The 27,213-nt window shown below is 33.4% G+C and overlaps 3 protein-coding genes across 4 annotated transcripts; 2 read left to right on the top strand and 1 right to left on the bottom strand.

Moving 5' to 3' along the window:
* On the top strand, positions 2,142-6,744 carry LOC109349118 (YTH domain-containing protein 1-like). The gene is made up of 9 exons (XM_019589802.1): positions 2,142-2,280; positions 3,623-3,724; positions 3,997-4,226; positions 4,355-4,612; positions 4,714-4,790; positions 5,196-5,544; positions 6,013-6,069; positions 6,169-6,230; positions 6,323-6,744. Exons 2-9 carry the CDS (start codon positions 3,634-3,636, stop codon positions 6,369-6,371), a joined length of 1,173 nt encoding a protein of 390 aa, XP_019445347.1. The 5' UTR covers positions 2,142-2,280; positions 3,623-3,633; the 3' UTR covers positions 6,372-6,744.
* On the top strand, positions 7,422-9,319 carry LOC109349119. Of its 2 annotated transcripts, XR_002107921.1 has the most exons (4): positions 7,422-7,596; positions 8,113-8,228; positions 8,394-8,963; positions 9,027-9,319. XR_002107921.1 is itself a non-coding variant. In XM_019589803.1 (3 exons), the coding sequence occupies exons 1-3, from the start codon at positions 7,480-7,482 to the stop codon at positions 8,881-8,883; spliced, it is 723 nt and encodes a 240-aa protein (XP_019445348.1). In that variant the 5' UTR covers positions 7,422-7,479; the 3' UTR covers positions 8,884-9,319. The 2 variants fall into 2 exon arrangements, 1 of the variants encoding a protein (XP_019445348.1); XM_019589803.1 differs by having other exon boundaries at positions 8,394-9,319.
* Positions 16,880-19,445, bottom strand: LOC109349116 (subtilisin-like protease SBT1.2). The gene has a single exon (XM_019589799.1). It carries the CDS (start codon positions 19,306-19,308, stop codon positions 17,056-17,058), a length of 2,253 nt encoding a protein of 750 aa, XP_019445344.1. The 5' UTR covers positions 19,309-19,445; the 3' UTR covers positions 16,880-17,055.

Below are 27,213 nucleotides of genomic sequence, written 5' to 3'. Positions count from 1 at the left end.
GGTTTTTAGTAAAACTACATATTCCGATTTAAAACTTTCTTTGATAATCTTACCACTTAAAAAAGTAAGTTATTCAAAGTATCATTTAAGAGTTTTATGAGGCATTCATGTACTCATAAACTTTAATATCCTTTTTAGCAAGGTCATTTTTAACAAAGATTTCTATTTTTCCAACTTGTTCTAAGCCATGGTTTAAGGCTAAAAACAAATAGAAATACGTACATTCTCATTTTTTCAAAACACTTCCTAAAGGTTCCTTTTATTTCATCATCATCCCCTTTGGCTAAAACAAAAAATACATGTAATAAAATATTACAACAACTCCATGAACAAAAGTTGTTCATGGTTTCAGCAAAATATTTTCATAAGTTCAAGAACATCACCATTTTCGGTTTTGAGGAGAAATGAGTTAGAAAGCGTTTTAGAAAATTTCAACGGTTGAATATGTTCTTGACATGTTCATGAACAACATACTTAAATCTCATCAACATCCATTGGTTGAATGTTGAGAGATCAAGGATTGAAGATGGAAGAAGTAAGTGAGAAAATGAGAGAAAAATGAAGAGAGGATTTACCTCTTCTTTGAAAATGCAAAAGTGAGAGAGTGAAGTGTGGAGTGTGAGGGTTTAAGGAGAGAGGGAAATCAGATTTCCTCTAGGCAATGATGAAAAAATCTCCTAGGGTGGCTAATGATGAGCTCATGGGATATTTGAGAAAGCGATGTGAGATTTGCTTTATGGAAGTCAAATCTCACATCCCAATGCGAACTGATCATCTCGTGGACACGTGCGATAAACATGCCCGAGTATTATCGACCATTACTCGATCGGTACTATAAATCGTCCGATCTTAATATTCGATTAGAATTTCGGATTTCGGCATTCCGAGTGAAAAATATTTAGAAAATAGGTATTTAGAAAAATATTTACGAAGCCAACGGTGCAATCGGAATTCGATTCCGAGTTACGGAACTCAAAAACCACTTTTTGAGCCGTACCGGGTGAGATTCGGCTCCGACAGCGGTCCGAAACCGACTGTCTCCGAAAATCATGAAAATTTACAACCAAATTGGAAATAGAATTTCAAGACTAAAACTGAAGAGAGTTTCGTCTAATTCTTTACCTAAAATTCCCAGAAATTCATTTTCTAAAATACAATAAATAAAAATATTAATAAAATCTTATAATTCAAAATCGTAAAATTTGCGGTGTTACAGAGAACAATCATGACTTGGTCCTACCTGTTCTATGATCATTCATTCATCTGTTTGTATGTGTCTCTATTCAATTATGTATAGGGTAATAACATCTCTTTGGTCGAAAGTATTATTGATTCTCTAATTTTTTTCAATATATATATATGTTTAATAATATATATACATATATCATTTTACATATCTATAATAATAAATAATATTGAGAATATTTTATCAAAAATAAGTATGTATTATATTTAATCGTGTCTATGGTTGGATTTGAGTTCAAATGTTGACCCCGTTGATATTTAGGGTCGGATTAGCTTCAAGGCCGAATGTGGGTTCAAAAAAATAATCCATCATTTAGAGTCGGATAAGAGACAAGTCTTACCCAAGCCATACACACCCTGTATATAATTGATGATTGAAATAATCTAATTTGTGCAGATATCTTAAACATATTGTTAGCTAACAACCATTTTACCAATTTTAAAAAGTTTAATATGACGTCTCTCATTGTTTTGGATGGCAAATGGAATGAGTGAGAGACGGAAGGTGGACGAATGCAAGTTATATGTGAGGAAGAATAATGTTATATCTTTATATTAAATTCTTTTGATCATAAGAAAGTAATATATATCATTTATAAATCAATCATTAATAAAAATTAATATAAGTATTTACTTGTAATATATATTATCTTGTTGTGGATATGAAGATCAATAAAAAAATACAATAGAATGATATATCATTTTTGTCCAAACACTTATGGAATGAGGCTCACTAGAAATAAGGAATATTCATCCTAACAACATCTAAACTAATTACCATCTTATTTAACTTAGATTTATGAGTATAATATTTACGTATTTACAGTATAAAAATTTATACATAATTAATGATAAAGGAAAAAAAGAAATAATATTTCGAAACTCAGTTACTCACATCACATGGATTGAATTGAAGTATCATTTCAAAAAAATCAGTATCAGAACGACAACGAGCGAAGTGAAGTGATAACGCGGCAGCGAGTGAAGCTAGGGTTCTGAGCCGGACACGACACCATTATCGTACTCCAAACTCAGGTTTCCTTCAATTTTCTCTTCAAACTCATTTCTCACTATTCCTATTTCAATTCTATGTTTACAAAACATATTCAATTTCAGTTATTAAAACCTTTTTCTAGATTAATTTAAGAATAAGTGGTTCATGTTACTAATATGAATTAAAATGCCTAATATTATGGTGGTTGACAATTAATGAATCAGATTAGTGGGAGTGTATTCGTTAACTCCGGGAGTTTCCAGTATAGTGGGAATTTATTTCCTGCGATAACTTTTCCTGAATTCTTCTATAAATAGAGCACTTAATGCATCAGAAAAGCCACGTGGTTGTTTGCTCTCTTACGAGTGGAAATATAGAGTGAGAATTAGAGAAACATTAGTAGCTGATTAACGAAGGTGTGATGTCGTATAGAGATGGAAGGAAACTGTGTTCTTAACTATCATTGAACACATAAACGAGGTGAGAACAATGACAATCAGAAAGGGAAATGGAAATGGAACCAGATATCCCTTAATCTTTTCTTCTATCTCATGTGAATGTCATATGTCAAGGTTCTAATTAAAAGGTTCTTCTTATGAACCATTAAAGGCTCATAAAATTTAAAGTAACATTGTAATATTTGTTTTCAGCTTGGTAATTTGTGTAAAAGAAAATTTGAAAATTGTGGAAATTATATGTTAAAGATACCAAGAAGGTGGGAAAATCAATTTAAATTACCAAACTGTAAAACTTATGTTTTGGAAATTGGTACTTGTGGATTTTACTCTTGACTTATGGAGGAAATGCACATTCATCTTGGAATTTACTAGTAGGCGTAGGAAGATGGTCTATAATAACAAGGATTAATCCCACCAGGTGGGGTCGGCTAACTAGGTTAAATTTTGTACCTCGGACCCTTGGTGTGTTATTTCCCCAACAAACCATTCTTTAGGTGCAGAAGATAGTGAAAGAAGTATTGAGGACCTTGCTAAAAGGGTGGGAAAAAAGACACGAGATTTGGACAAAGTGAAATGCATTATGGAGAATGTAAAGTCTTGGTTATGGAACATGATACCAAGGAAAAGGAAAATGGAAGAATTACCATTGCCATTTTGAATTGCTTGTTCATAGTCAGATATTCCCTATTAATTAATCTTTGTCTTAGGTTTTGATTTTTTTAAAATAATATTAAGTACCATCGTAGTGATTTGTGTTGTAAAATTGGCAAATCAAGTTAGTAATTGTAAACCAAAAAAGCTGTGTTGTAATTTGTTTTCTCAGCATGGTAACTTTTACTGTTCTTTCCCCATTTTTAGTATCAGGTGGTTGTACCATGTGATGTCCATTTCAACTGTAACTTAAAATTGAATGTTTCGATGACAGGTCAGTGGGATATGTCTTCTGATAGTGCAAAGGAAAATATACCGCTAGTTGTTTCATCGGTGACTGAACGGAAACAGGACCTTGGAAATTCAGATGACCCAGGTGGTGATAATGTTTGGTCTATTGTTGCATAAAGTATCATGTTAACTAAGGAGCTTTTATTTGTCTCCTTGTTATTTGTTCAGATTCTATGTCATTTCTCGAATTCATCATTCTTTTAATCTAGCAATATTTACTTTCAGTTTTTTCCAATTCATCAGTGACTTCAGTTGTAATGAATTAAATGAGGGTGATTATCACATATGTATATGCGCTTACTCAAAAAATTTCTTAAATTTTCTTATAGACGTGTGTGCGTGTATATCTTTTATTAGAGAGATCAAGTTACAAGGCTAATGAGGAAAGCAATCAAACTAGGGCTGACAAAGTGGGACATTCTCATTGTCATACTGGGCTTTCAACTGTAACTCAAATGGAAAAATTGTATAATACAAAGTATTTTATCATTAAGAGTTTGAACCACCAAAATATTAGTTTGTCAGTTGAGAAAGGAATTTGGGCTACTCAAGTCATGAATGAACCGATTCTAGAAGAAGCCTTTCATGTAAGTTCTCTCCTTTCCGATCTTATATTATAATAGTTATTTTTTTGTATGCTTTAGAATTGTGACAGAACTAGGAAAATAAATTAAAAAAAGTGAAATTTCTTGAGAAGCGTTTTCTCATCTTGCAGAATTCAGGTAGAGTAATACTCATATTTAGTGTCAATATGAGTGGTTCCTTCCAAGGGTATGCACAGATGATGTCCTCAATTGGGAGGAGGAGAGATAGAAACAATATCTGGAGTGACAGAAGTGGTAAAAGTAGTCCCTGGGGTCGCAGTTTTAAGGTCAAATGGCTGCGGTTACATGACTTGCCTTTCCATAAGACTATTCATCTCAAGAATCCATTGAATGACTATAAACCTGTCAAAATTAGCAGAGATTGCCAGGTTCCCATTAAATCGAGAGCTTTATTGTTTATCTTTTCCCTCTAGGTCTCTAGGAAATTGTGAATAATATTATATCACTCTGAGTCAATTTCCTTTTCCAGGAGTTGTCTCCAGAAATTGGTCTAGCTCTTTGTGAACTCCTTGATGGTAACACTGATTCGGATGACCCCTTGAGCAGGTAATATCCTGTAGAGCAGTAAAATATAATGAGTTATGAGAGACATTTTCAGGAGGCTTGTGATAGAGTGCAAATCACAGTCTACCAAGAACACTATAGAAATTAATCTACTCCTAAAAAACGGGATAAAACTAGAAGATAAAATTCATATTTCATTCTTTCAGTGGATGAACAAGACACTTTTTATAAAGAAAATAAAGAAATCCTAACATGATGGTGACCGCACAAGTCTCATCATCTCACAACAAGAACATTCTAGAAATATTAAAGTAATATCAATATTTAATTAAATCTAAATAATCAATTAACATATCTTATCCTATTCCTTTTCTAATGAATTTCATAACTAATACCATCAACTTAAACAACCTATCAGCTTACTGCTTACTGGTCTCTGCATTGCAGTTCATCCAGGGATAGTTTTTCTTTGAAGGGGCAGTCTGCAGAGATTCAAAGCTTCACGGCTGGCGAAGACTGTAACTTCCCCCTACAGAATAGTTCTTGGTCAATGCCTCTGCCTCATCCTTCCGTAACATACCACAGTATAGCTGAAGTAAATAGATTTCATTCAGCAAATCATAGATTCAGTGGCTCAAATTTCACCGGAATGTTGCCTAGTAAACGTTCTCATTTTAGTAGGAATATTCCTAAGCTACAAGTTGAGAGGAATGTGGCTCCTGAACTTGATGTTTGGGGTCTTTCTGCTGAAAGCCCGTTAGCTAGCACCCTAACTGAAGATGATTTTCTTGACATGGTACTGGAAAACTATCTTTTATTCTCTCATCAACTATTTTGTTTTGCTTTGCGCCTTATTTTCTGTTTCTTTCCCTCATTTTTGTGTGAAGAATTTAAAACATGTTAAAGACTAAAGATGGACATGCACTATAATCATAATCACAGTAAATGAATGTTTCCTGATATCGGTTGTTTTACTGGATTGGCCAGCTGAAATGCGTGTGATGGACTGATGGTGTATCCTTGTGTGCTATCTTTGTCTTTCCCTTCTTTCTGTTTCCATTTCCATTTTATTTTTCTCTCCACATTGAGTTCGAAGAAGGTTTTAGGTATTAAAGCTGTTTTAAAATCTGCATGATGCTGACAGGATATAGTTTTATCAATTGTTTTGTTCAAGTTCCTGATTTTTATCCAATATTGGCATAACTATTTATTTCAGGCTGCATATTTATTCTATTAATCGGCTCTTTCTGTGTATTGGTTGTAGTCCTACGAAGAATACCTGGAGGTTCATGACAGATGCAGGAAACAATTATGCTCCGCGGTAATAATGCAGATCAATAGTATTTCACTCATTTTATTGTATGTTTATCTAGTCATGCATGCAGCCATTATTAATACCTGGTCATAAAAATTCATGCAGGCATCCAAACCATCTCAGACACAGTCGGAACCATCGAGAAGTAATTCACACGATGATGATAGGTAATGATCTTTAATTAATGTTACCAAAAGTCAGGATTATTAGTCAATCATTTTATTTCCTAACTGGGATTATTTATTTTGCAATTTTGCAGGAACCTGGACAAGCCTATCAGAGACAGGAGCAGAAGGATTCTTCAGTAGTAACCTTTGCCTAGGATTAACCTTTCATGACTACATTAGTTTGATTTGTGATTCATTTTCCATAAGCATCTGTGAAATGAAATTAATTGTACTTTGTCCATGATTAGGACTTAATGTTGTACCTCATGTACCATATTAGGTGACTCAAATTTGGCACTTAATTGAGGCCTGTTTACCAAATTGTACAAAATTGTGATTGACAAGGTGCCCCTTATGTGTATATTTCTATATTTGTCTGAAAGATTGTTGGCAGAGATGCACCATTTTGGTTTAGTGCTAGCCAGAAATTCCAATGATTTCAATTTTGTCATTGATATGAGATTGTTGGGGTGGTGATGATGAAAATTGTAGGTTATAACTTAATATTTTTATACTTGTTGGCATTCGTGGTAGGTTATTCATCTAACCAATTCTTACGATTAAAGTTTTTATTGTTTTCCCGTTCATATCATTTTAGATCATCTTACCCAACCCGACCCATATTCACCCCTAATTATAATCATCTTATTTGTTATCAAGTGAAATTTAGATGAGTCGACTTTTATCTAGTAATGAAGAAACAAAAAAAAGTAAAATACACTTTATCACATTAACCCATCCACCTCTTCTTAATAATTATTTAATGTTTCTCATGTGAGTATCAATGATATGTTACAGTAATTTCCTCCATCTTTAATATAAAACACTTTTAACTGAATTATATATGTTTTTGGTACAGCTTTAACTGAATTATATATTACAACTTAGATAACATTCTGTCTTAAAAAAATACTCAACATTAATATTTTATGAGAAAAAATATTCAATGCATTTAAGTAATCTAAATGAATCTGGACACTATGTATTTAAGTCTTTATATATTACACTAGTATTAACTTTTAATTTAATCCTGATATTTAAAGATTATTGATTTATCTAATTGGGATCTATTGATTTTAGAAGATACTAACGAGGCATTGGTCTGCAAAGTCCGACTGGATCTCATTCGATTTTTTAGAGGGACAATCACAAATACCGAAAGATTAGAAAATCTGTGATTTTTATAATAAAAACAGGTATCTGATGAAGCAAGAAGAGAAGTGAGAGAAAGGGAGAAAAGTGGTTGGTGATGGGAAGCAGTGAAAGAAGGGTAATGGTTAGTAAAGAAGAAGTGATAGCAAAACTGAAAGACGATGGTGATTTTGACAAGCTTCGTTTCAATATCATTCGTAAACTCAAGGATAACGTATAATATATATATATATATATATATATATCCAATTTACTAGTGTTGTAAATTGCGTATGCGATTGTGTTTACCTTTATTGCAATTGTGGAAAATTGTGTGAAGATGCAGTTGTTGCCGCCGCAATTACGCCATGCCGTTGTGGAGACTCTCAAACTGTGATATTGTGATTGCAATTGCGAGATTGTGGAGTGCAATTTAAAACATTGTCGTACTATTTTAATTTCCAACATGTATTTGATGCCCTTGAGTTTTTAGTTTATTTTTTTTGTTTGAGTTATTAGCCAGTTGTGTTGTAAGTCTAGGAGTAACGGTAAAGTTGTTTGTTTTGTGAGTCAATGAGTTCAAATCATGTAAAGAGTCTTTTTGCTTTTGAGGGTAACATTTTGTACATCCACTGATCTACCCTCCTTGAACCCCACTAAGACTGGTGGGTGTATCGTGCACTGGGTGGCCGAGGCCATGTTAGCCGATGATATTTATAACTACTAGTACTAATCATAATATCTATGACAGGAAGAGCTGCGAGAACATATTATCTCAACTGTGAAGCAGTCGACGGCACTTAATCGCGCTGGAGCAGAAAATATGAAACCCAGACAGCTTTCTGATGCCATATATGAGGAAGTCGGGTAAGATAATAACCCTGAACATCTAGGTCTTGTTTAAATTGCATATTTTTTTATTTTAAAAGAGATCTTGCTGATGACTTATTTTGGAAGTAGTTTGGTCAATTTACATGAGATACGCATGTTGCGAAGAGAATTTTAATTCCGCTTCTTTATTTTTATTACCAGTGGTAAAGTAATGGGCCAGATATCCGATAGTTTATGGCAAATAATTGGGTCAACTGATGGCATGAAAAGTGAAATCACGGAGACGGTGCAATCTGTCTATGACAAATTGGCGAATCCGAAGGGGAAAGATGAGGTTCTCTTATCCACAACTGATGTGGTGCCAATTCAGAGACAAAGTGAAACAACTTCAGCTACTGAGATTGATGATGACTTGTGTGAAAATGAGCCTGCAGAACCACCGGGTTTCACTCTCTTACATAATCATCATCTGAATAACAATCATGAGGAGCATGATAAAGGGAAGGAGCACGCTCATAGACAAGGGTCCACTGCAGAGCAGAAGGAGGATTCCCACTCATTACCGGATGCAGTTGGTGAAACTGATGATAATGGTGATGGGCCTCCTGGATTTTCAACCGATGTTGGGCACAATCCACTTTCGGATTGTTGTGACGAAGAAGACCCTGACGTACCTCCTGGTTTTGGATGATGATTTGGAATGTGTTCAAATTTTTATTCTGTTATGGAGCCTTTACTATGGTTGGATATCACAGATGTCAAATTTTCTGCTATTGGTTATGACTGAGAGGCATCTTTCCGTCCCAACCCGAGTTTGGATGTATTCTTTTCTGATATTCACAGGAGTTCGTCTATTACCTGTAATCTTTTGTAGGAAATCATGCCATGTTTTTTCTGAAATGGATGTTAGATCTTCATAATGAATTTATTGAAAAGCTATTGACTGGTAGAAGAAGCTCCCTTCAATGAGGACTTTCTGGTTTCTGTCTATTTATCATCATTTTGAAGTTTTGTACAAAGACGGGGAACTAAAACCAATCCAGGTAATTTATCGAAGCCTTTGATTTATTTTTTTTTGGAGTTTCTTAAGACGTAGAAATAATGTTTCGGTGAGATGTTTCCATTTATTTTCCACCATTGCCATGCTCTCTGTTATGTTGTAATCAATATCTTGGACATTCTGTTAAATCTCTCTTTATTTTTAGCTTGCCAATTACCAACTCACTTAAAAGTTTATGGTGTTAGGGGAAAGCTTATGAATGGTTTTATACACATTCTCATCCACAAGAACCCTTTAGGGTTGAATTGTGGACAATGCACAAGCTCATTTTCTATCACATGAGAGGACATGCATATTGGAAGAAATGAGAGAGAGGAAACAGAGTCTATAGATTAAAAATTACAGCTAAAATTATAAAAAAAAATAATTAATGAGTCAAGTGTATATCCCACCTACTTCTTCTTCTTCCACTTCTCCCTACATCCCCTCTTTCTCTGTGCTCTTCATTCCCTTTTTTCTTCCTCATGGGTGTAATCGAAGTTATAAGCGAAACACAATGAAGTACGGGTTGCTGTTAGCCTGTTACCCCTTAACTGGTTGGTAGTGTAGGACTTTTGTTGTGTAGATAATTTTCACAAATAGTGGTGCCATCACTTCTACCAAATCAAATTCTATCATTATTCTCCAGAGCATTGCTTAACATTTTCCTTTTGATCATGTAGATCTAGTTTCAACTTTCACTTCAACCAGTGAAATTAGTGTTACAACTTTAATATAATGGAATAGAACATATTTAGTTTGTTTAATAATGGAGAAGGACAATCACTGTGTAGTTAAATTGGTTGTTTACATCTTGAAGACTAGTGGACATTGACGTTAGTTAAACCAGGTACATTGTCCTAAAGAATTGGGGCAGACATCTTTTTCCTTCCTTTTAGATTTTGCTTGCCTTCGTGGAAATTAATTTGCAATTGTGAAATCAAATTGACGAAATCTTTCATTGTTCTGTTGGCTGAAAATCTTTATCTGAAAAAAAATGTAGTTTCTGTATTACCTTCCATTTCTTCATGATCTTGATACAGAACCACACTTAAACTTATGCACTTAATTGAAAGCAAGATTCCAACATCTTTTGGTAATCTGGTTTACATTTAGCTTTGGCATTGATGGAATGAAAATAGAGATTAAAATGGTGCCATTGTAGTAGTGTACCATTAAATTTTTTTATCTCCCACTTATTGCATGTTGTAGCCAACTTGACACTGATTGTCTGGTTTATGAACTTCATGGTTCTTGCTTATACATATTTGACAGAGATAGGGCTCCTTACGAAGTATTCTGCAGATACCCATTCTAGAGACCCTTGAGAAACCCTTGACTATGTTCCAAGTGTCTTATTACGGTGTGATACCGAATCAGAATGATGTGACCACATCAGACCATATTTGGGCTGCATAGGACTGCATCAAATTCAAAAATACCCTTTTAATCACAACATAATTTACACTGCAACGGCCACAATCCATGTTGCAATGATCGTAATTGTAGTACCCACATTTTAGAACACTGCTTAACTCTGCACAGTTTGATGTCACAGAATATGTCTCTTTCTGGTTCACTTTTGAAAAGTTAAGCTTATTTGGTTGGACCTTCACTTCAACCACTCTTGGTGCTGTAACAATGACAACATAAGATGAATAGGCCTCACCAACATTTGTCACAGTTCTTGTGAATGTCTATAAAGGGCCAAGCACATCTTTGAGCTCTTCTTCTGGAATGATAGAATTTTCATGCACTTAATTGTTCAATGTGCAATGATCCCAACTTGACTATCACTCTAGCCCAAACCATACAGATAAGATATATATTCATTAGAATATCATAAGCTAATCCAGGATCATTTGCTCTTTGATGGATTCACATGGCCAGAACCTGTGGCAAAGTGATCTGCAGGCTCAAGTGTTTCATCAAAAAATGGGGTTGTGTCCTAAATTCAGTATATCTGCAGAAGTCATTGTGGCAGATATTATGGCAGTTGGACAAAGCAGCAACATCAGGGCAAACACTTATCCCATTTGGTGGAGTGGACTACATGGATTGGACGACGCCATAATGTTCTATCATAAATCATATTCATCGATAAAGTATTGTTTAAGGGTGGTAAATGGATGAATATGAATGAATTTGGGATTTGTATGCTAATGGACGGATGAAAAACTATCTATCAATCCATATAAAAACATTTAAATTATATTTTAAATTATTCAATCATCCATATCCAAACTTAATGGATGGATTCCAATCCATCCATGACTCCATTTTCATTGATTTGGAGGGACGAATATCCAATCCATTTGATTTTTTAATTAGAATTAAAAACACTATTAAAGAAAATCATTATTTTAAAAATTAATATCTCAATAAAACATGTTTTAAAATCATCATTTAAAAATGCACTTTTCAAAAATAATTTTTTAGAAAATGATTTTTTTTAAAAGTGATTTTTTGAACTTTAAAAAAATTGCAATATTTTAGAAGCATGTGACGTTTAAGGTGTACGTATAAAGTTTTTAACAAATATTTTATAGAGTGTAATATCTAAGCATTGTCAGCATAGAGATTTATATATAATTATTATATAATTTATCATTCATTTCGATTAAGTTTTTTAATGATTAAATATAAATGAAAAATGATAGAGTGATAATGTATAAAATTCATACACAGTTAATGTGTATACATTTTTTTCTCATACTTATATATTTTATGTAAATAAGAATAAACTTTTAATATTAACAACATACACAATAAATATCAATTTAATAAAATATTAAAAGTGAGAGTGAAAATCATAAAGGAATTTGTTTAAGTTTATTTTTTTTAAATATTAAATAAAATTGAAAGCAAGAAAACTTTTTTTTTTGGATAAATTGGTTATCCATTCAAATTCATATATCATTGATATTCATTGAATTTTATGAATGAATTTGAATTCATTCATTATTAACATTATTCATTGGATTATATGCATTTAAATTCACTAACTCTAACGGTTTGATTTAATTTTGATGGGTTATGAATTGTGGATAATTTTAGCACATTTAGTATTGTAATGCCATTAAAATAAAATAAACAAAGAAGCAAACTTTTTTTATATATTATCTTATGTAGGGTATTTACATCTTGATGTAAAGTAAGAGTAAAAATAGGTAAAGCGATGCTAGATTTTTCCTTAAACAGAGCTAACTTGTATAGCATATAGGAGTTTGAGTTTGTTAACATGTTTAAAAAAATTCAAAGTAAGTCTGTCATGTTTAAAAACCTACTATGACTTGTTAGTTTGTTTAAATGCATATTATACTTTATAATCTTAAAATATGACATCTTGTATACATTTAAATATGCTAATATTCTTACTTTAATTAGACTTTTCTAACCATAACAATTAAATTATATTTTTGTATACATTTTTATATTAAAATTACATGTATATTATAATATTACTTATATTAAAATTGTATAATATAAACATATTATATGATATAACTAAATAGATCGGTCTGTTAGACTTAATAGGTTTTTTGGATAACCTACAATATGGTATATTAAAATAAATAGGTTTTTCAAAAAGTCTGAGTCTGGCTTGTTCACCAAAAAAACTCTGGTTTAACCTAACCTATTATAGGCCACGTAATAGACCTCTAATAAGCGACCTGAACTATTCCACCCTTAATGAAAAACTCACTATCTAGGACGCTTCTCCATACGGTTGTAAAATAACAATTTTGATAACAATCTCTTAATTTTCAATCTGAAATGATACAAATTCCTCTTCATAATGTTGTGCTCAATGAAGGAACTTCTTAAGCACCATTTTAATGTCTCGCATACTCGGGCCGTTTTTGGACTTGTAAAAACAAATGGAATGAAGCAAAATAGAAGAATGATGATAGGTTATATTATTTGGATTGTCTAAATGGGATAGAATGTAATGTTAATACTTCCATCCAATACTATCTTTCTTTCCATAACTAATTTAGGGTAAGAAATTGAATGAGTTGAAACTAACTTAGTATTCTTCTATGCTACTCCACCCATCCTATTTCATCCCGTCCATCTCATTCCATTCTCTCATTATTTAGGCCATGTTTGAATCCATTGAAAATGGTATCATAGAATGGAGTTATGTTCCATTATATGAATTGCTTAAGTTATTTGTTGATTGTTGGTGCATTGGAAGTGATTATTGTGCAGTTTTGGTCACAAACAATCAAATAAAATGCATAGAATAAATAACGGGGTTCGACCAATTGTGCCTATGTCCACAGGAATGCTGAGCGATTAGAGAATAAGGATTACAAATCCTAGCCCCCCCATGGGTCCACCTGCCCATGAGGCATTTCTTATATATTGTGCACATTATAATAAGGGACTTGAGTATAATATATAACATTAATACTATATTCTAATACTATGCAATATAAGACTTCATTTGATAACATATTTCCAACATTATTATTGAATGGAAATGAATTTGATGGTAAGGGTGTTCATGGTGACCCTAATCCCCACTAAATTGTATGGAGTCTCGATCCAAATAGTTCATCCAATAGAAATTAGACTTATTGTTTTTAGAGTCAGATTTAGGTTACGTTTTTGGTCATTTCAATTCATCTAATTTTCCATATTCTTTTGAAATATAGTGTTTTTATAATTTGGTATGAAAATGAAACCTATTAAATTTATTCAATAAGTTTTTGGGATACTATATTTATATTAATATTATTTATTTTGTAATATATATTGGATGATTTGAATATTATTATATCAAGAATCATCTTATTCCATTTGAACATTATTATTGTCTAATGGCCCTATCAAAAAATTGTGTCTTCTTTGAGCTACCCTAAACTCTTCCAAATTATGCCAGGACACCCCTATTTGAGGACAATGAGATAGAACTGAACAATAAGACATAACATTATTCCATTCCATTAATAAACCCTCAACCACATCAAAATTGTGCATAACTTTCCCTTGCTTCAAATAGGGTCAGGGTCAGGGAATCCTTTCTTTATTCCTCAACTACCTACAAATGTAATCAAATACAAATAAAATGAGCCATTCAATCTAATACCTGTTTTCATTCAAAATTGAAATCAAATTTCCAATTTCATTGATAGGGACAATCACTTTAATTGACATTAGGTGTAGTTAAATTGGTTGTTTTTGTCTTCAAGACTAATGGACATTAGTACAACCAGGTACATGATCCTAAGAATATTACTTTGTAAAATCAAATTGACTAAATGTTTCACTTTAAAGTTTTTGGGTTGCTAGGGGAAGGCTTATTATGAATAGTTTTATGAGTTGAGACCCCATTGTGCATCCATTATTATTTTTTCATATCCAATTTAGTCATTGAAAAGATAGTAAATCTAAATTATTCCCCAAAATTCCGAAATATCGGTCAAACTAGTTTTTAATAATATTTTTATGATAATTTGTACTGGTTCACATTTGTAATATTTAACTATTCTTTGAATTTTTTATTTTTTAAGGATTAAATTAAAATACAATTTCTTAGAGATCAAAATCAATTTTTACTCTAACTTTTTTAAGATTCTTTCATATATACTTAAATATTTCTTAGAGTCCTTTAAGGTTTGTTTGCGGGTTGGTTTGTGGAGGGTAAGATAGAGAATGAGAAGACTTTGAAGCCATAAAATACACTTGTATATGACTTTCAAGCCTTCATTTTTCCTTCTGAAACCAAACTCGCAAATAAACTTTTAGGGTTGAATCCTTGAAAATGCACAAGCTTTTGTTATATTTCAATGTTTTCATTCTTCAGGATGAGGCTTAAAGCCAAAGTACATGACAAGACCTGCATCTGTAACAGTAAGAGACGAGAGGAAACATCGAGTCTATATTAGAATCAAGAGAAAAATATGCACAATGTTGAATGGCGAATTAAATATCAAAATCAATTGACAATTGAGAGAAGTAACTCAATGTATATTTAAATCATAGTTAGTAGAATGAGACAAGTGATCTGAACTTACATTCCAACTTGTCAACCCCAGATTAATAAATATCTTTTGTCTATGTTAAAGTTTTATTTAAAACTTATTGACAAGTAGAAAATTAATACAACACATATTTAAGTATTTAAACTAAGTATGAAACAATAAGACTTACTTCCTAGACATCGACTATCTATAAATCTTTACCCTCAGGATAAATATTACATCCTAATGCCAATGTCTAAAATTAAAACATTTAACTAGTGAGTCAAGTAACTATCCCTCTGTTTCTTTGTTTTGAGCATGAATCACAATGATTATTCTTAAGATTGTTTTTAATAGAATAAGAACATTTTTACTTTATTCTCTGCTGTGTTATTTTTATTTTTTGACTTTTGTTCTTAAATAAGAACAATTTTTTGTTGTTCTTAAATAAGAGAAAGGGAGGAGAAATATAGATGTTATGAGAAAAAATGTAGATATTGTGCGATCCAAATAAAAATAAGAATATTGTTTGTGTCATTGTAAGGAAAAAATAGATATTGTTCTTATTTCACAAAGACTTGTAATAAATTATGAAATAATATGTCCGACTTAAAAAAGAATAAAAATATTATTTGTGATTGTAGTTGCTTTAAACGTTTCTTTATCATTAATGACATAATCACCTTGTTACAAAAAATTAACCTCATAAAAAAACAAGAAGTTATCCTACTTTTTATTAATGAGTTGATTGCTTAGTGTTTTCCTTTTGTTGATGTAGATGCTAGTGTTTCATGTCCTCCCAAGGAATTTGTCATACACATAGTGACATAATAAGTGATTCTCATTTATTCCGATGTGGATAGTAGTATGTAATATATTACTCTGTTAATTATTGGCACACTAGAGGTATATTTATCCTAGTTTCTATAACTCTATGCACAATCATTTTTAGTACTACTTGTTTTATATATAAATCAACTTTTGTTTCACCATAATAAAAATACCTAATAATAAAATTCGTTCTTATTTCCTATAAACTCATTCATATAAATGATACATTACCATTTTTTTTTACTTGAACCGTATCTAAAAATTTGGTTTATTCCTTAAGGATAACCAGTTCATAAGAAATACGAATTGGTATGAGAAATTAATTCGCGATTTTCTACACAAAAAAATATAAGAATTGTGTTTGAATGATATTACACACTTTATATAATGGAAAATAACATATTTAAATTATTTTACAAGAGGGTAAGGTTAAATACATCTATCATTTCTAGACCAACTTTTTATATAGAGGGACAATCATTTTACTTGTCTTCCTCTTGATGAGTGGTGGTGGACATGGACGGTAGTCCAAGCAAATGCAATGCATGACCCTAAAGAAATAATTGTTTTTCATTGGAGAAGTTATCTTTTTCTTTCCTTTTAGATCTTGCTTTCCTTCTTGGAAAATAATCCCAAATTGTGAAATTAAAATGACAAAATCTTTCACTGTTCTGTAGGCCGAAAAGAAATGCATTTCTCTCTCCTTTTTATATATTTGGCCGACTATATCAGTTCATCACTTTTTATATTATGATTACAAAATTTCTTTTATAAAAAACCTGATATACGATACACATACTAAATAAAGGAACCATTTAACTATGTTGTTCTCGACAGATAACTGCACCTTAATTTATACACTTACTTGAAAGTAAGATTCCAAAATATTTTAGTGATATAGTTTAAATTTTGCTTAAGCATGGATGGAATGAAAATAGAGATCAAAATGGCCCCATTTTATTATTAAAATTTTGGCTCCCATATTATTGTATGGTGCATGTACAAACTTGGTAATTCTTGCTTATACAAATTTGACAGAGATAGGGCTCCTTACTGAGTATTTAGCAGAGACCCATTTTAGAAACCCTTGAGCATATTCCTTTGTCTTATTACCTGACCCTATATGCTTGATGAATGTCACTGAAAATCTCACTTTCTGGTTCACTTTTGAAAAACTAAGCTTCTTTGGTTGCACCTTCACTTTAACCCCTTCTGGTGCTGTAATAATGACAACATAAGATGAATATGCCTCACCAACATTTGTTACAGTCCTTGTGAATCTCTGTGAGGAACCAAGCACAACAGAAAAAGAAGGATAGTTGAGTTCTCCTTCATGAATGCTTGATTTTTTAGTGCACTTAACTGCTCTATTTGCAATGATTCCAACATGATTATCACTATAGCCTAAACCACACAAATAAGGTATATAATCATCAGGTTTGATATCATAAACTAATCCAGGATCATTTGCTCTTGTTGGATTCACATGGCCAGAACCCGTGGCAAAGAGATTTGCTAGCCCGAGTGTTTCGTCGATAATGGATTTGTGTCCGAGGTTTAGTATGTCTGAAGATGTCATTATGGCTGATTTTATGGCAGCCGGAGACCATTCAGGATGGGAGCTTTTTAGCAATGCAGCAACGCCGCTAAGATGAGGGCATGCCATTGATGTTCCAGACATAATGTTGTATTCGGGTTTCGAGTTACCGACTAGGAATGGTGCAGCAGCTAGGATGTCCACACCTGGCCCTATGATATCTGGTTTCAAAATGCCAGGACTTAGCAAGTTAGGACCTCTTGATGAGAAAGATGCAACAGCAGGAGCTAGGGAGTTTCCAAGGATCGTTCCCTTAAATAAAAAGGTCGTTGTAGGCGTCGCGGTCGAATTTATATAGGCCTTAATCTTTTGTCCAGCAACATAGCTTACATGAGTGGCAGGTAGAACATCCACATTAGCTAAGAGACTGAATCCATTGACTTCATCATTCATGAGAATCATAGCGGCTGCACCTACTCTTTTCACTTCCCGACCTTTCGCGATTCTTCCAATTCCCCCTCCTCTCTCACACAAAACAACCTTGCCTCTAAGTTCAATGTCACTCAAGGATCCATTAGCACAAAATGCAGATCCATGTTTGCCATCTTTTCCAGCATATGCTAAGGGTAGCAATTTTCGAGAAAAATTGGAAGGCTGGAAAAGTGATTCACCTTCGAATTCTTGCCCGTCTCCAAGCTTTGCTGTTACGACAAATGTTCTGTCGATAGTGCTTGCTCCAACTGTGAGAATCCATGGGGCTGCATTAATTACGGTGCCATTAAATGGGCCAGAGTTTCCTGCTGCACAACTCACCAATATCCCCTTCTTAATTGCTGCAAATGCACCTATTGCAATGCTATCTCCGAAAAATGGAGATGGTTTACTTAGACCAAGGGATATTGATATTATATCCACACCATCCTCTATAGCTGCATCTATTGCAGCTAGCAGGTTACTCTCACCACAGTCTTCTCCTAAACACACTTTGTATATTGACAAATGAGCATAAGGGGCTATCCCTGATGCTGTGCCTTCGGCATTTCCGAACACATTTGCATGCTTCACAAATGCACCAGCTGCTGTGCTTGCTGTGTGAGTCCCATGTCCATCATCAACTTGATCAATTGGTGGATCCACTTTCGTCGCATTGCCTGCTATGTTTATAAACCTCGCGCCGATGAGTTTGTTGTTGCAAGCTTTCCTATTAAGTTCACATCTCCCTTTCCATTTGGAAGGTGGGGGTGGGATTCCTTCACCACTAAATGAAGGATGATTAGGTGTTATTCCGGAATCTATTACCCCAATAATAACTCCCTTTCCGAAATTTGACTCCTTCCATAATCCCTTCGATTGCTGCAAGCCTAAGAATTGTGGGCTATGTGTGGTTTGACGGCGTAGCATCCTTTCCGGATGAGCCGAAATGAAGCCATTCTTCTTTTCTACAGCTCTGAGCTCCTCTAGAGTGAGTCTTGCAGCAAATCCACTCAACACATGCTGGTACGAATGAATCATTCGCGGTTTTTCGGTAGAGCTCATAGTTGTAGATGGCATGAATGAATGGTACCAGCCCTCCAAATCTTCTGGTTGAGCAAATAGATTACCCTCTGGCCTAGTCACATGGATAATGTATACCTTTGAATTGCTTGTCTCAGTGATAGGAGGCAATTCACTTGCTTGAGCAAAATGAATATTGCAGCAGAACATTAAAATGAGAGCAATGAAATGAAAAAGTTCCATGTTCAGCAGAAACTTCAATTTCTGCCTGCTAGGAAATTGGACTAGGAATGTTCTTTATGTAGTTTGGTGTGCTTTGAACACAATCACAATACCAATATATATAATAGGAATCCAGATCAGGCTTATCTCAACAGAAAAATGAAGCTTTTTAACCACATGGAAGTTCAATTGTTACCGAGGCATGAGAAGAGTAAAGAAATATAAGTGAGAGACCACATCTTGAACCAAAACTTTAAGATAATGATTTCATGAGTCTTTTTCACTTACAAACTCTTGAAGTCATCGCCTAATATCTAATGTAGGACTTCACACTTGAATATTTCCAACAATCTCCCTCTTCAGTGTGGGTAGCACACAATTATCATCTACTTCCCCTTAAGTACCTCATGTCTCAATCGAACCATAAGCTCTGTGACCACTTGTTGAACCTGACCTCGATCGAGGAGCCTCCAACCACATGGGAGTCCCATTTTTATCGAGGCATGAAAGAGTGAAGAAACATAGGTGAAACTATTTTGAAACAGAACCTTTATACAATAATTTCACAAATCTTTTCCAATTATATTCTCTTTAACTGGTCCTGTAATATTTAATGTGATACTTCACTATTCAAACATTTGGTATATATAATTATTAACTTAAATTTAGTCCAAAAGCGTTAATTATGTTTAGACAACCCTCCCATGTGGTCAATCCAGAAACATTTCAAATGACTTTGGTTTGGACTTATAATTCACTCACACTGTGAGCTATCAACCAGTGTTGTTTTATGGTCCTGGACATATTAACAATGATATTTTTGTGGTATGCATCTTGTACCTAATATAATTTAGAGAAAAATGTAGATACTTGTAGTCTAAGAGTATTATACACTGTGAGTTCTATCATCGACCCTTGAAAAAAATTATACAAATAAATGGTGAATGATGTACTGATTATATATAAATCTTTATCTTGACATTACATAAATATTATACTAAGATTTGCATATGTGGTTATGTATATGTTGTTAGAATGATTCTATTCATTCGCATGTCCGCAACACAGATCTAGGATATGCTTAAAACATTCTTGTTTTCTACAATATCTATTTGCTTTTATTTTATTTTTTTTGTTTCCCACAGGTATCCTCGCACTGGAGGCAATCCTATCCGAGCCGGGAACAATATTTATTTGCTTTTATTTGAAGACGAGTCTTAATGAAATCATTCATGAGACTCAATCATTTAAAAGTTGTGTCGGGACAAGTTACATAATTGTGTCATTTATCATATGAATGGTGCACCAAATTCACAATCAGAAATAAACTCCGATAAAATTAAGAGTGTAATATAAAGATTTATACATATTTATTTATTGTTTAATTTAGATTACTTTTGTTGAGAAGTTAATAATTATGATTAAATATGAATGATGTATAATAAAGTAATACTGTAATAAAACTTATATACCATCATGTCAACATGTATTGTACAAATGAGTGTTGCTCCATGTGACATTTCTTCTAATTGGTTGAAAAATATATATTTAAATTTAAAATTTAATAATAAAATATTTTTTTGATCAATAAAAATAAATAACATATAGTATGATACACTTTATGGAATAGAAAGTATGCTTAGAGAGATTACATATATGTAAAGCCGACAAAATAATTACGACAGACCGATTTCTGCTTAAAAGATTCTTCATGTCTACCATGCACACTTTATTTTAAGATGACTCCTTAATGGAATAATTGATGAGCCCTACTCATTTGAACTTTACACCATCTTTCTTTTACAATTGAGGAAAGAAAAGTTAGGATGATAAAATAAATAAAAATTGTGATGAAATAAATAAATTCCAATAAAATTGAGAGAAAATAATATAATTATTATTATAATTACATTGATAATTATTTGTTGGTTTGTTTTTTTAGAATTGTAGTAAAGAGTGAGAGTCATTTACTCTAAGAGTAAGTTTTTTAAACTTACTCCTCATCCTAATCACCAATTATATGAACATCTAATGATTTAGATCTACTCACTAATTGACACCATTAGATTTCCCTAGAATTGATGACTAGGATGAGGAGTAAGTTTAAAAAACTTACTATTGGAGCAAGTGAATCCCTCATCTTTAACATGCATGCATTATCAATGTAACATGCATGCATTATCAATGTAAAAATTTATATAAAGTCAGTAGATCACGTACATTGATTTGTATTATTTTTGAAGAGTCAATGATAATAAACACATTATTATAAATGATTAATATAAAACTTATATATTGTCGTGTATATATTTTTCTGTTAAATGTAAAGGGAGTTAAAGAAAATCCATGATTAATTTTTCACTTAGTGTTCCTCCCAATTAGATAAAATATAAAAGCATGTGTCCCACCATTTTTTATTTCACTCCATCTTATGAATGCAAACCAAAAAAATGGAAAATATTATTTTCATTCCCCTCATTTTTAATCCAACCAAAGATAACCTTAATCTTCAAGTTTATATCTATTGCAAGTAGTTGTATGTAGATTTAAAATCTTGTACATGATATTTGAACTATTATTCTATTGTCATGGTGAATTTGAAAGAAGAAATCTTCCGTTGAAGAATTTTCCTAGTTAAAGAACTAGTCTACTATTCATTTGGCGTGTAGTAATGAAAAATCACTACATAACGTGTTCATTTCTTGTTCATCTTTTCCTAGTTTATATATGTACATAGAGCTTAATTTTTCATAAGATGTTTGTGTAAAAAAAAATTGAGTGTGGTTAATTATGGTTCTTGTGTCGCGCACTTGCAACATCTTGTAGCGGGTCGACCTTAATCACATCTAATTTGTATGAGGTAAGAGGAATGTCATAGAAACTGTAAGTTTTTAGTCTCTCGGTGAATCTTATAGATGTTGAAAATATTAAGGTTTTTGAGTTATTGAAATCGCATCATGAACATAATTGTACTTGCATCGGTCATTTTTATCTTAAATAGTTTGTAATATTATTGAACATATCCACTACCTCCACTTAGCCAAGACCAAGTATCGTGACTGAGGAAGACAGGTCAAGGCCAAGTATCGTGACCGAGAAAGACAGGCCAAGGCCAAGTATCGTGACCGAGGAGCTTAGCTAGATTGATCGAGACAAGCTAGTTCCTGACCAAGACAACGTGACCGAAGAGCTTAGACAGAATGACTCAGACAAGTTGACTCATGACCAAGACATTGTGACCGATGAGCTTAGCCAGAATGATTGAACAAGTTTGCCCGTGACCGAGACAACTTGGTTCCCGATCGAAGCATCGTGACAGAGGTGCAAGAAAATGATTGAGTGTTATTGGCGCATCTGGCGCACATGTGCCTGACCATGGCCATGATTCGTGACAGTATCCCGTGGCGCACCAAGGCCTAGTATGGGCACATATTTTTCACATGTTTCTTTTATTAGTTTTCTACTGTATTTTTGTCTAGAATATTCTTTGTATTATTGTTTAGAGTTGTTAGTTAGGATGGTTGTATCCTTTTTCGGATTTTAGATATTTTAGTTAGTTTGCCTAGGAGTCAAGTTACCTTGTATAAATACCCTTCAAGGGATTCTTTTTGCAATAAGATTCAAGAGTTATTTTCTTCATTTTGTTATATATATCAAGATTTTGGAAGTATCTTAAACCGCAATCATGATCTTTATTTAAAATGTTATAAACTACAAACATAACTCACTCTAGTATGGGTTTTCTTTCTTTGCTTTGTTCACCAACAAAGACATGACATTGATTTTTATAGAATATTGTGTTTTTTATTATACACCAGGGTACGATGCCCACACCTGATGGTGTTCCTAATTTTTTACCTACATCTATAATCTTACCTTGTTCTTAAAATAAATTACTTTCATCATACATGCATATTCTTGCTTTTAATACTAAGGAGTATAAGTGATAAGAATGAATAAGATTGAAATTTTCATCCTTTGCATTTCAATTCACGAGAGTCTACTAAGAATGACTTGGTCCTACCTAGATAGTCAATTACGGATAGTGGAACATAGCGACTAGCCTCAAAACAATATAGTGGGATAGTGGGATGACCGCTACAAATAAGACAAAAATATATAATTTATACCGACACATTTAAATTACAGTGAGTTCCCTTCCATTCCATTGCCATGTAAACGTTATTTACAGTGGATTTTAGCAACACATCATTTGTAATAGGTATAGCATTGGGAGGTTGAGATGAACTCATGGTTGTGCAACTCCAAAATGAAGGAAGAGAAGGTTGGGAGAATATATGCATGAGATGAGAGTGAGTGGTAGAAGGAAGGGAAGGGAGAGAAAAAAGGGAAGAACATTTATAGATGTGCAGAAAGTGTCAAGAGGGACAGCAAACAAAAATGTGCAGAATGAAAGAGAAGAAGGTGTGGCTAGGCTGCTTTTCTATTCTAAAAAGGGAATGGAATGTGTTTTATAAAAGAGAAGGGAAGGTGATGGTTATAGCTAGGGCTGGAAATGAGCCGAATCGAGTCGAACCAGAGCTCTGCTCGGTTCAACTCGATTAGGATTGGTTCGGCTCAAAACTCGACTCGAGTTCGATACGATTTATTTTTGTCGCGACCCGATTTTGGGAGGAGGCGAACTCGATTTCTACCTCTCCCTATTGATTTGGAGTCGCCACCACGTTTTTTGTGGTTAAAACGTAGAAAACTCTATTGTAAGCCCAATTAGGATAATATGGTCTTTAAGCAGAGATTCTGAGCTTGGGAGTCGATTACGGATCGGGGAAGGTATTAGCACCCCGTCCGCTCGTATTAAAACGGTACCCTCGCTAATAACATGAACTTTTATACCCTTAAAAAATATTCATTTAGAAATTAAATTAGTAACACATAATATTTTATATTTTTTTATTATTGAGCCTGACAATATTGACTTTGGTCCTACGTACCCCTATTAAGGGGATCAAGGCTTACGTAGTTCTAGTTCGAAAATGGTTTCGCTATTTTGGTTGATTGTTAATGATTTGGAAAATACCGATAGGTTTTAGAAGTATTAGTTTATTTAATTGGTTAATTTGAATTTTGTTCAAAATATGTAATTGTTTCGATTCAATGAGACTAATAGTTTTAGAGACGGTATTGGTCGTAGACCTTCTTCCCATTTTCAGAGGAGTTAGAGACGACTCGAACCGTGACCTTACTATAAAAATCTCATGAAATTTACTTGGTAAAATTGTTTTTGATTATTTATATAGAATTAATAGTTTAGAGACGGTGTTGATTGTAGACCTTTTTCTCGTTTTCGGAGAAGTTAGAGACAACTCGAACCGTAACCTTACTAAAAAATCCATAAAATTTATTTAGTATAATAGTTTTTAATTATTTGTAGATGTAGGATTTTAGTCAGGAATTAATAGTTTAGAGACAGCATTGGTTGTAGACCTTCTTCTCATTTCCGGAGAAGTTAGAGACAACTCAAACCGTAACCTTACTAAAAAATCTCATGATTAATTTGATAATATAGTTAATGAGCCAAAGTTTTATCACACCAAATATATTGAAGTACATCTTTATAACTAGATTAATTAAAACAATCTACTAAAAGACAAATTAGTGTATATTGCTGAAATAACATGATTATTGGATATATGACAAAGCTGATTTTAGAAGAGAACCCAAACAATAATACGAAAAAACAACAATAAAAAATAACTATCAAAAAATAATAATCAAACAACTAGAAAAACTAAACCAAAACTCACATGTAAAAAAGGGATAATTCCCATGGTTCCCATTCTTCACGAAGCCAATTTGGGGAAATCCCTAAAATCCTTCCTTTCTCACGCGGTAGCCAAGGAGGTGGCGCGATGGTGGCAGGGGTGGCGCTACGGTGGCGCTACGGTGGCGCAAAGGGCTACGCCTAATCACCCCAGGGGTCACGGCCAGGGGTAAACCCCCAATTTTTGTTCTTCTCTCCCGCAACCTCTCCTCTTTTTCTACTTCGTTTATTGGCGGTGATGAAAGGGAACCTCTTTGAATTTCGCCTTCTCCCTCTCCGGCGCGGTGATGATGGTGGTTGGCGATGGCATTCATCAATGAAAACTTCAACCCTCCCGGTGACCCGGATTCAGATTTTTACCCGCCCGACGACTCACGGTGGTTCCGAATCGCATAAGCGAGGGGTTTCGGTAAGAAACTTGCCCCTTTTGCTATTTGATTTTACAGTACGAAACTGATTGGTCATGCATAATTGATTTAGGCTAAAGATTATCCAGAAATGAACACTATGTCTTAACATTGTTGTGCTGCATTCTCATGTTAATATATACATCTCTGTTGAAACCAAATGAATGAAAAGTATGTGTTCTTTGTGTGACTTCTAATTAGATGTGTAAGAAACATGTTAAAACCCAAAGGGTTATACTATTTCTTTCCAGACTTGTTATGTATGAAATGTTAGTACTAAGCTAGTAAAAGTGCATGATTTTATTCATATTAGAACTACCATAATCGTTCCCCTTAGGTTCTCTGAATATATGATAAATCGTTGTGGATTCAACCCTCAACTTAGGCTATTGATATAAGCATGAGGATATGGTATACGATTCACAATGGATAAGGCTCGTTTCTGTTTGTTGGTACTTGAATGAATATGAAGGGATGACTTACCTGATTATGCTTTGTCCTTTTATCCCTTTGGCATGTTGAATACTTGTCCCCAGATATTTTCTATTCTCTGCGTGTTTGGGTAAGATCCGCAAACTCTAGATATCTTCTTCCTCTCTGTATTTTATGTGTATGTATAGGGATTGCTCTCTGGTTGTTATATGATGTGTATAGTTGTGGTATGTTGATTTCACAATGTATGCGTGATATGTATGTGCTCTCCTCTCTGATTGTTATGTTTACATGTATGAGCTTCTTTCTCTGATCTCTGTGTGTTTTTGTTTTCCCCTCTGATTTATGTATCCTTTTTCTCTAGAATGCTCTCTGTTTTTCCCCCCTTTGGTTATGGTTGTATGCCTTTTATAGCTGATTAGCCGGATCTCTTGGGTTACCAATAGCCATGACTCTTGTGTTATGAAACTGCTCATTGATTGCTTGCTCATGCTGATTATTGCATACTGAATACTGTATTAAAGCTGCCTATGACTACTGATATTTAGTAACTGAAACGATGATTACCTGATTGGCATCTTTTGGGCTCTCTTTATGGTTGATTCTGTAACTCATGACTGGCTGCTTATTGCCCTTATTACTGCCTTTGTTCGTAACAGTTTCTGCAAGGAAATATTCACTCCACTTGATGTTTTAGTTTCTGTTTTGAACTGTGACATAAAATCTTTAACAGTTTTTGTTCATGTAATGTTATCAAATCTGTATTGCTGTGTTTCTGTAGAGCCATAACACTGCAACTCTTCTGAAATCCATATGCATTATGCACCAGTGTTAATTATCCTTGATGTGTAACACTTGGCTGGTCGTTCTTTCTCTTTGAGTTCTCATATAATTGGTTTGCTTATAATCTTCTTACTGTTTGCTATTACTTACTAACTCCTGATTTTTGCCAACACCACCCTGTTCGTTAATATGTATTTGATGCAGTTCTTTGAACAAAATGATTGCACGCAGAGACACCAAGGATAAAAATCCTCCCAATTCGGTCCAATTTAGATAGGATATATAGAAGCTCAAAGAATCTTGATATGGCAAAGAACATAATGACTCCTTGTATGTAATGATGTCATTGAAAAATCATCTGTAGCCGCATATTGAACCCATGGTACAAGAATTTGCAAAAATAATATGTAACAATAGTCAAACAATATAAATACATGATGTAGTAGCATTATTGTTCTTCGATATTCTATAATTATTTTCGCGATGTGGATCTGTCAAGCATCATGTGATAAGACCATGTAT

This window comes from Lupinus angustifolius, chromosome LG06 (assembly GCF_001865875.1).
Source record: "Lupinus angustifolius cultivar Tanjil chromosome LG06, LupAngTanjil_v1.0, whole genome shotgun sequence".
NCBI classification, from domain to species: Eukaryota; Viridiplantae; Streptophyta; class Magnoliopsida; order Fabales; family Fabaceae; genus Lupinus; species Lupinus angustifolius.
This window is presented reverse-complemented; position numbering and strand designations above follow the sequence as displayed.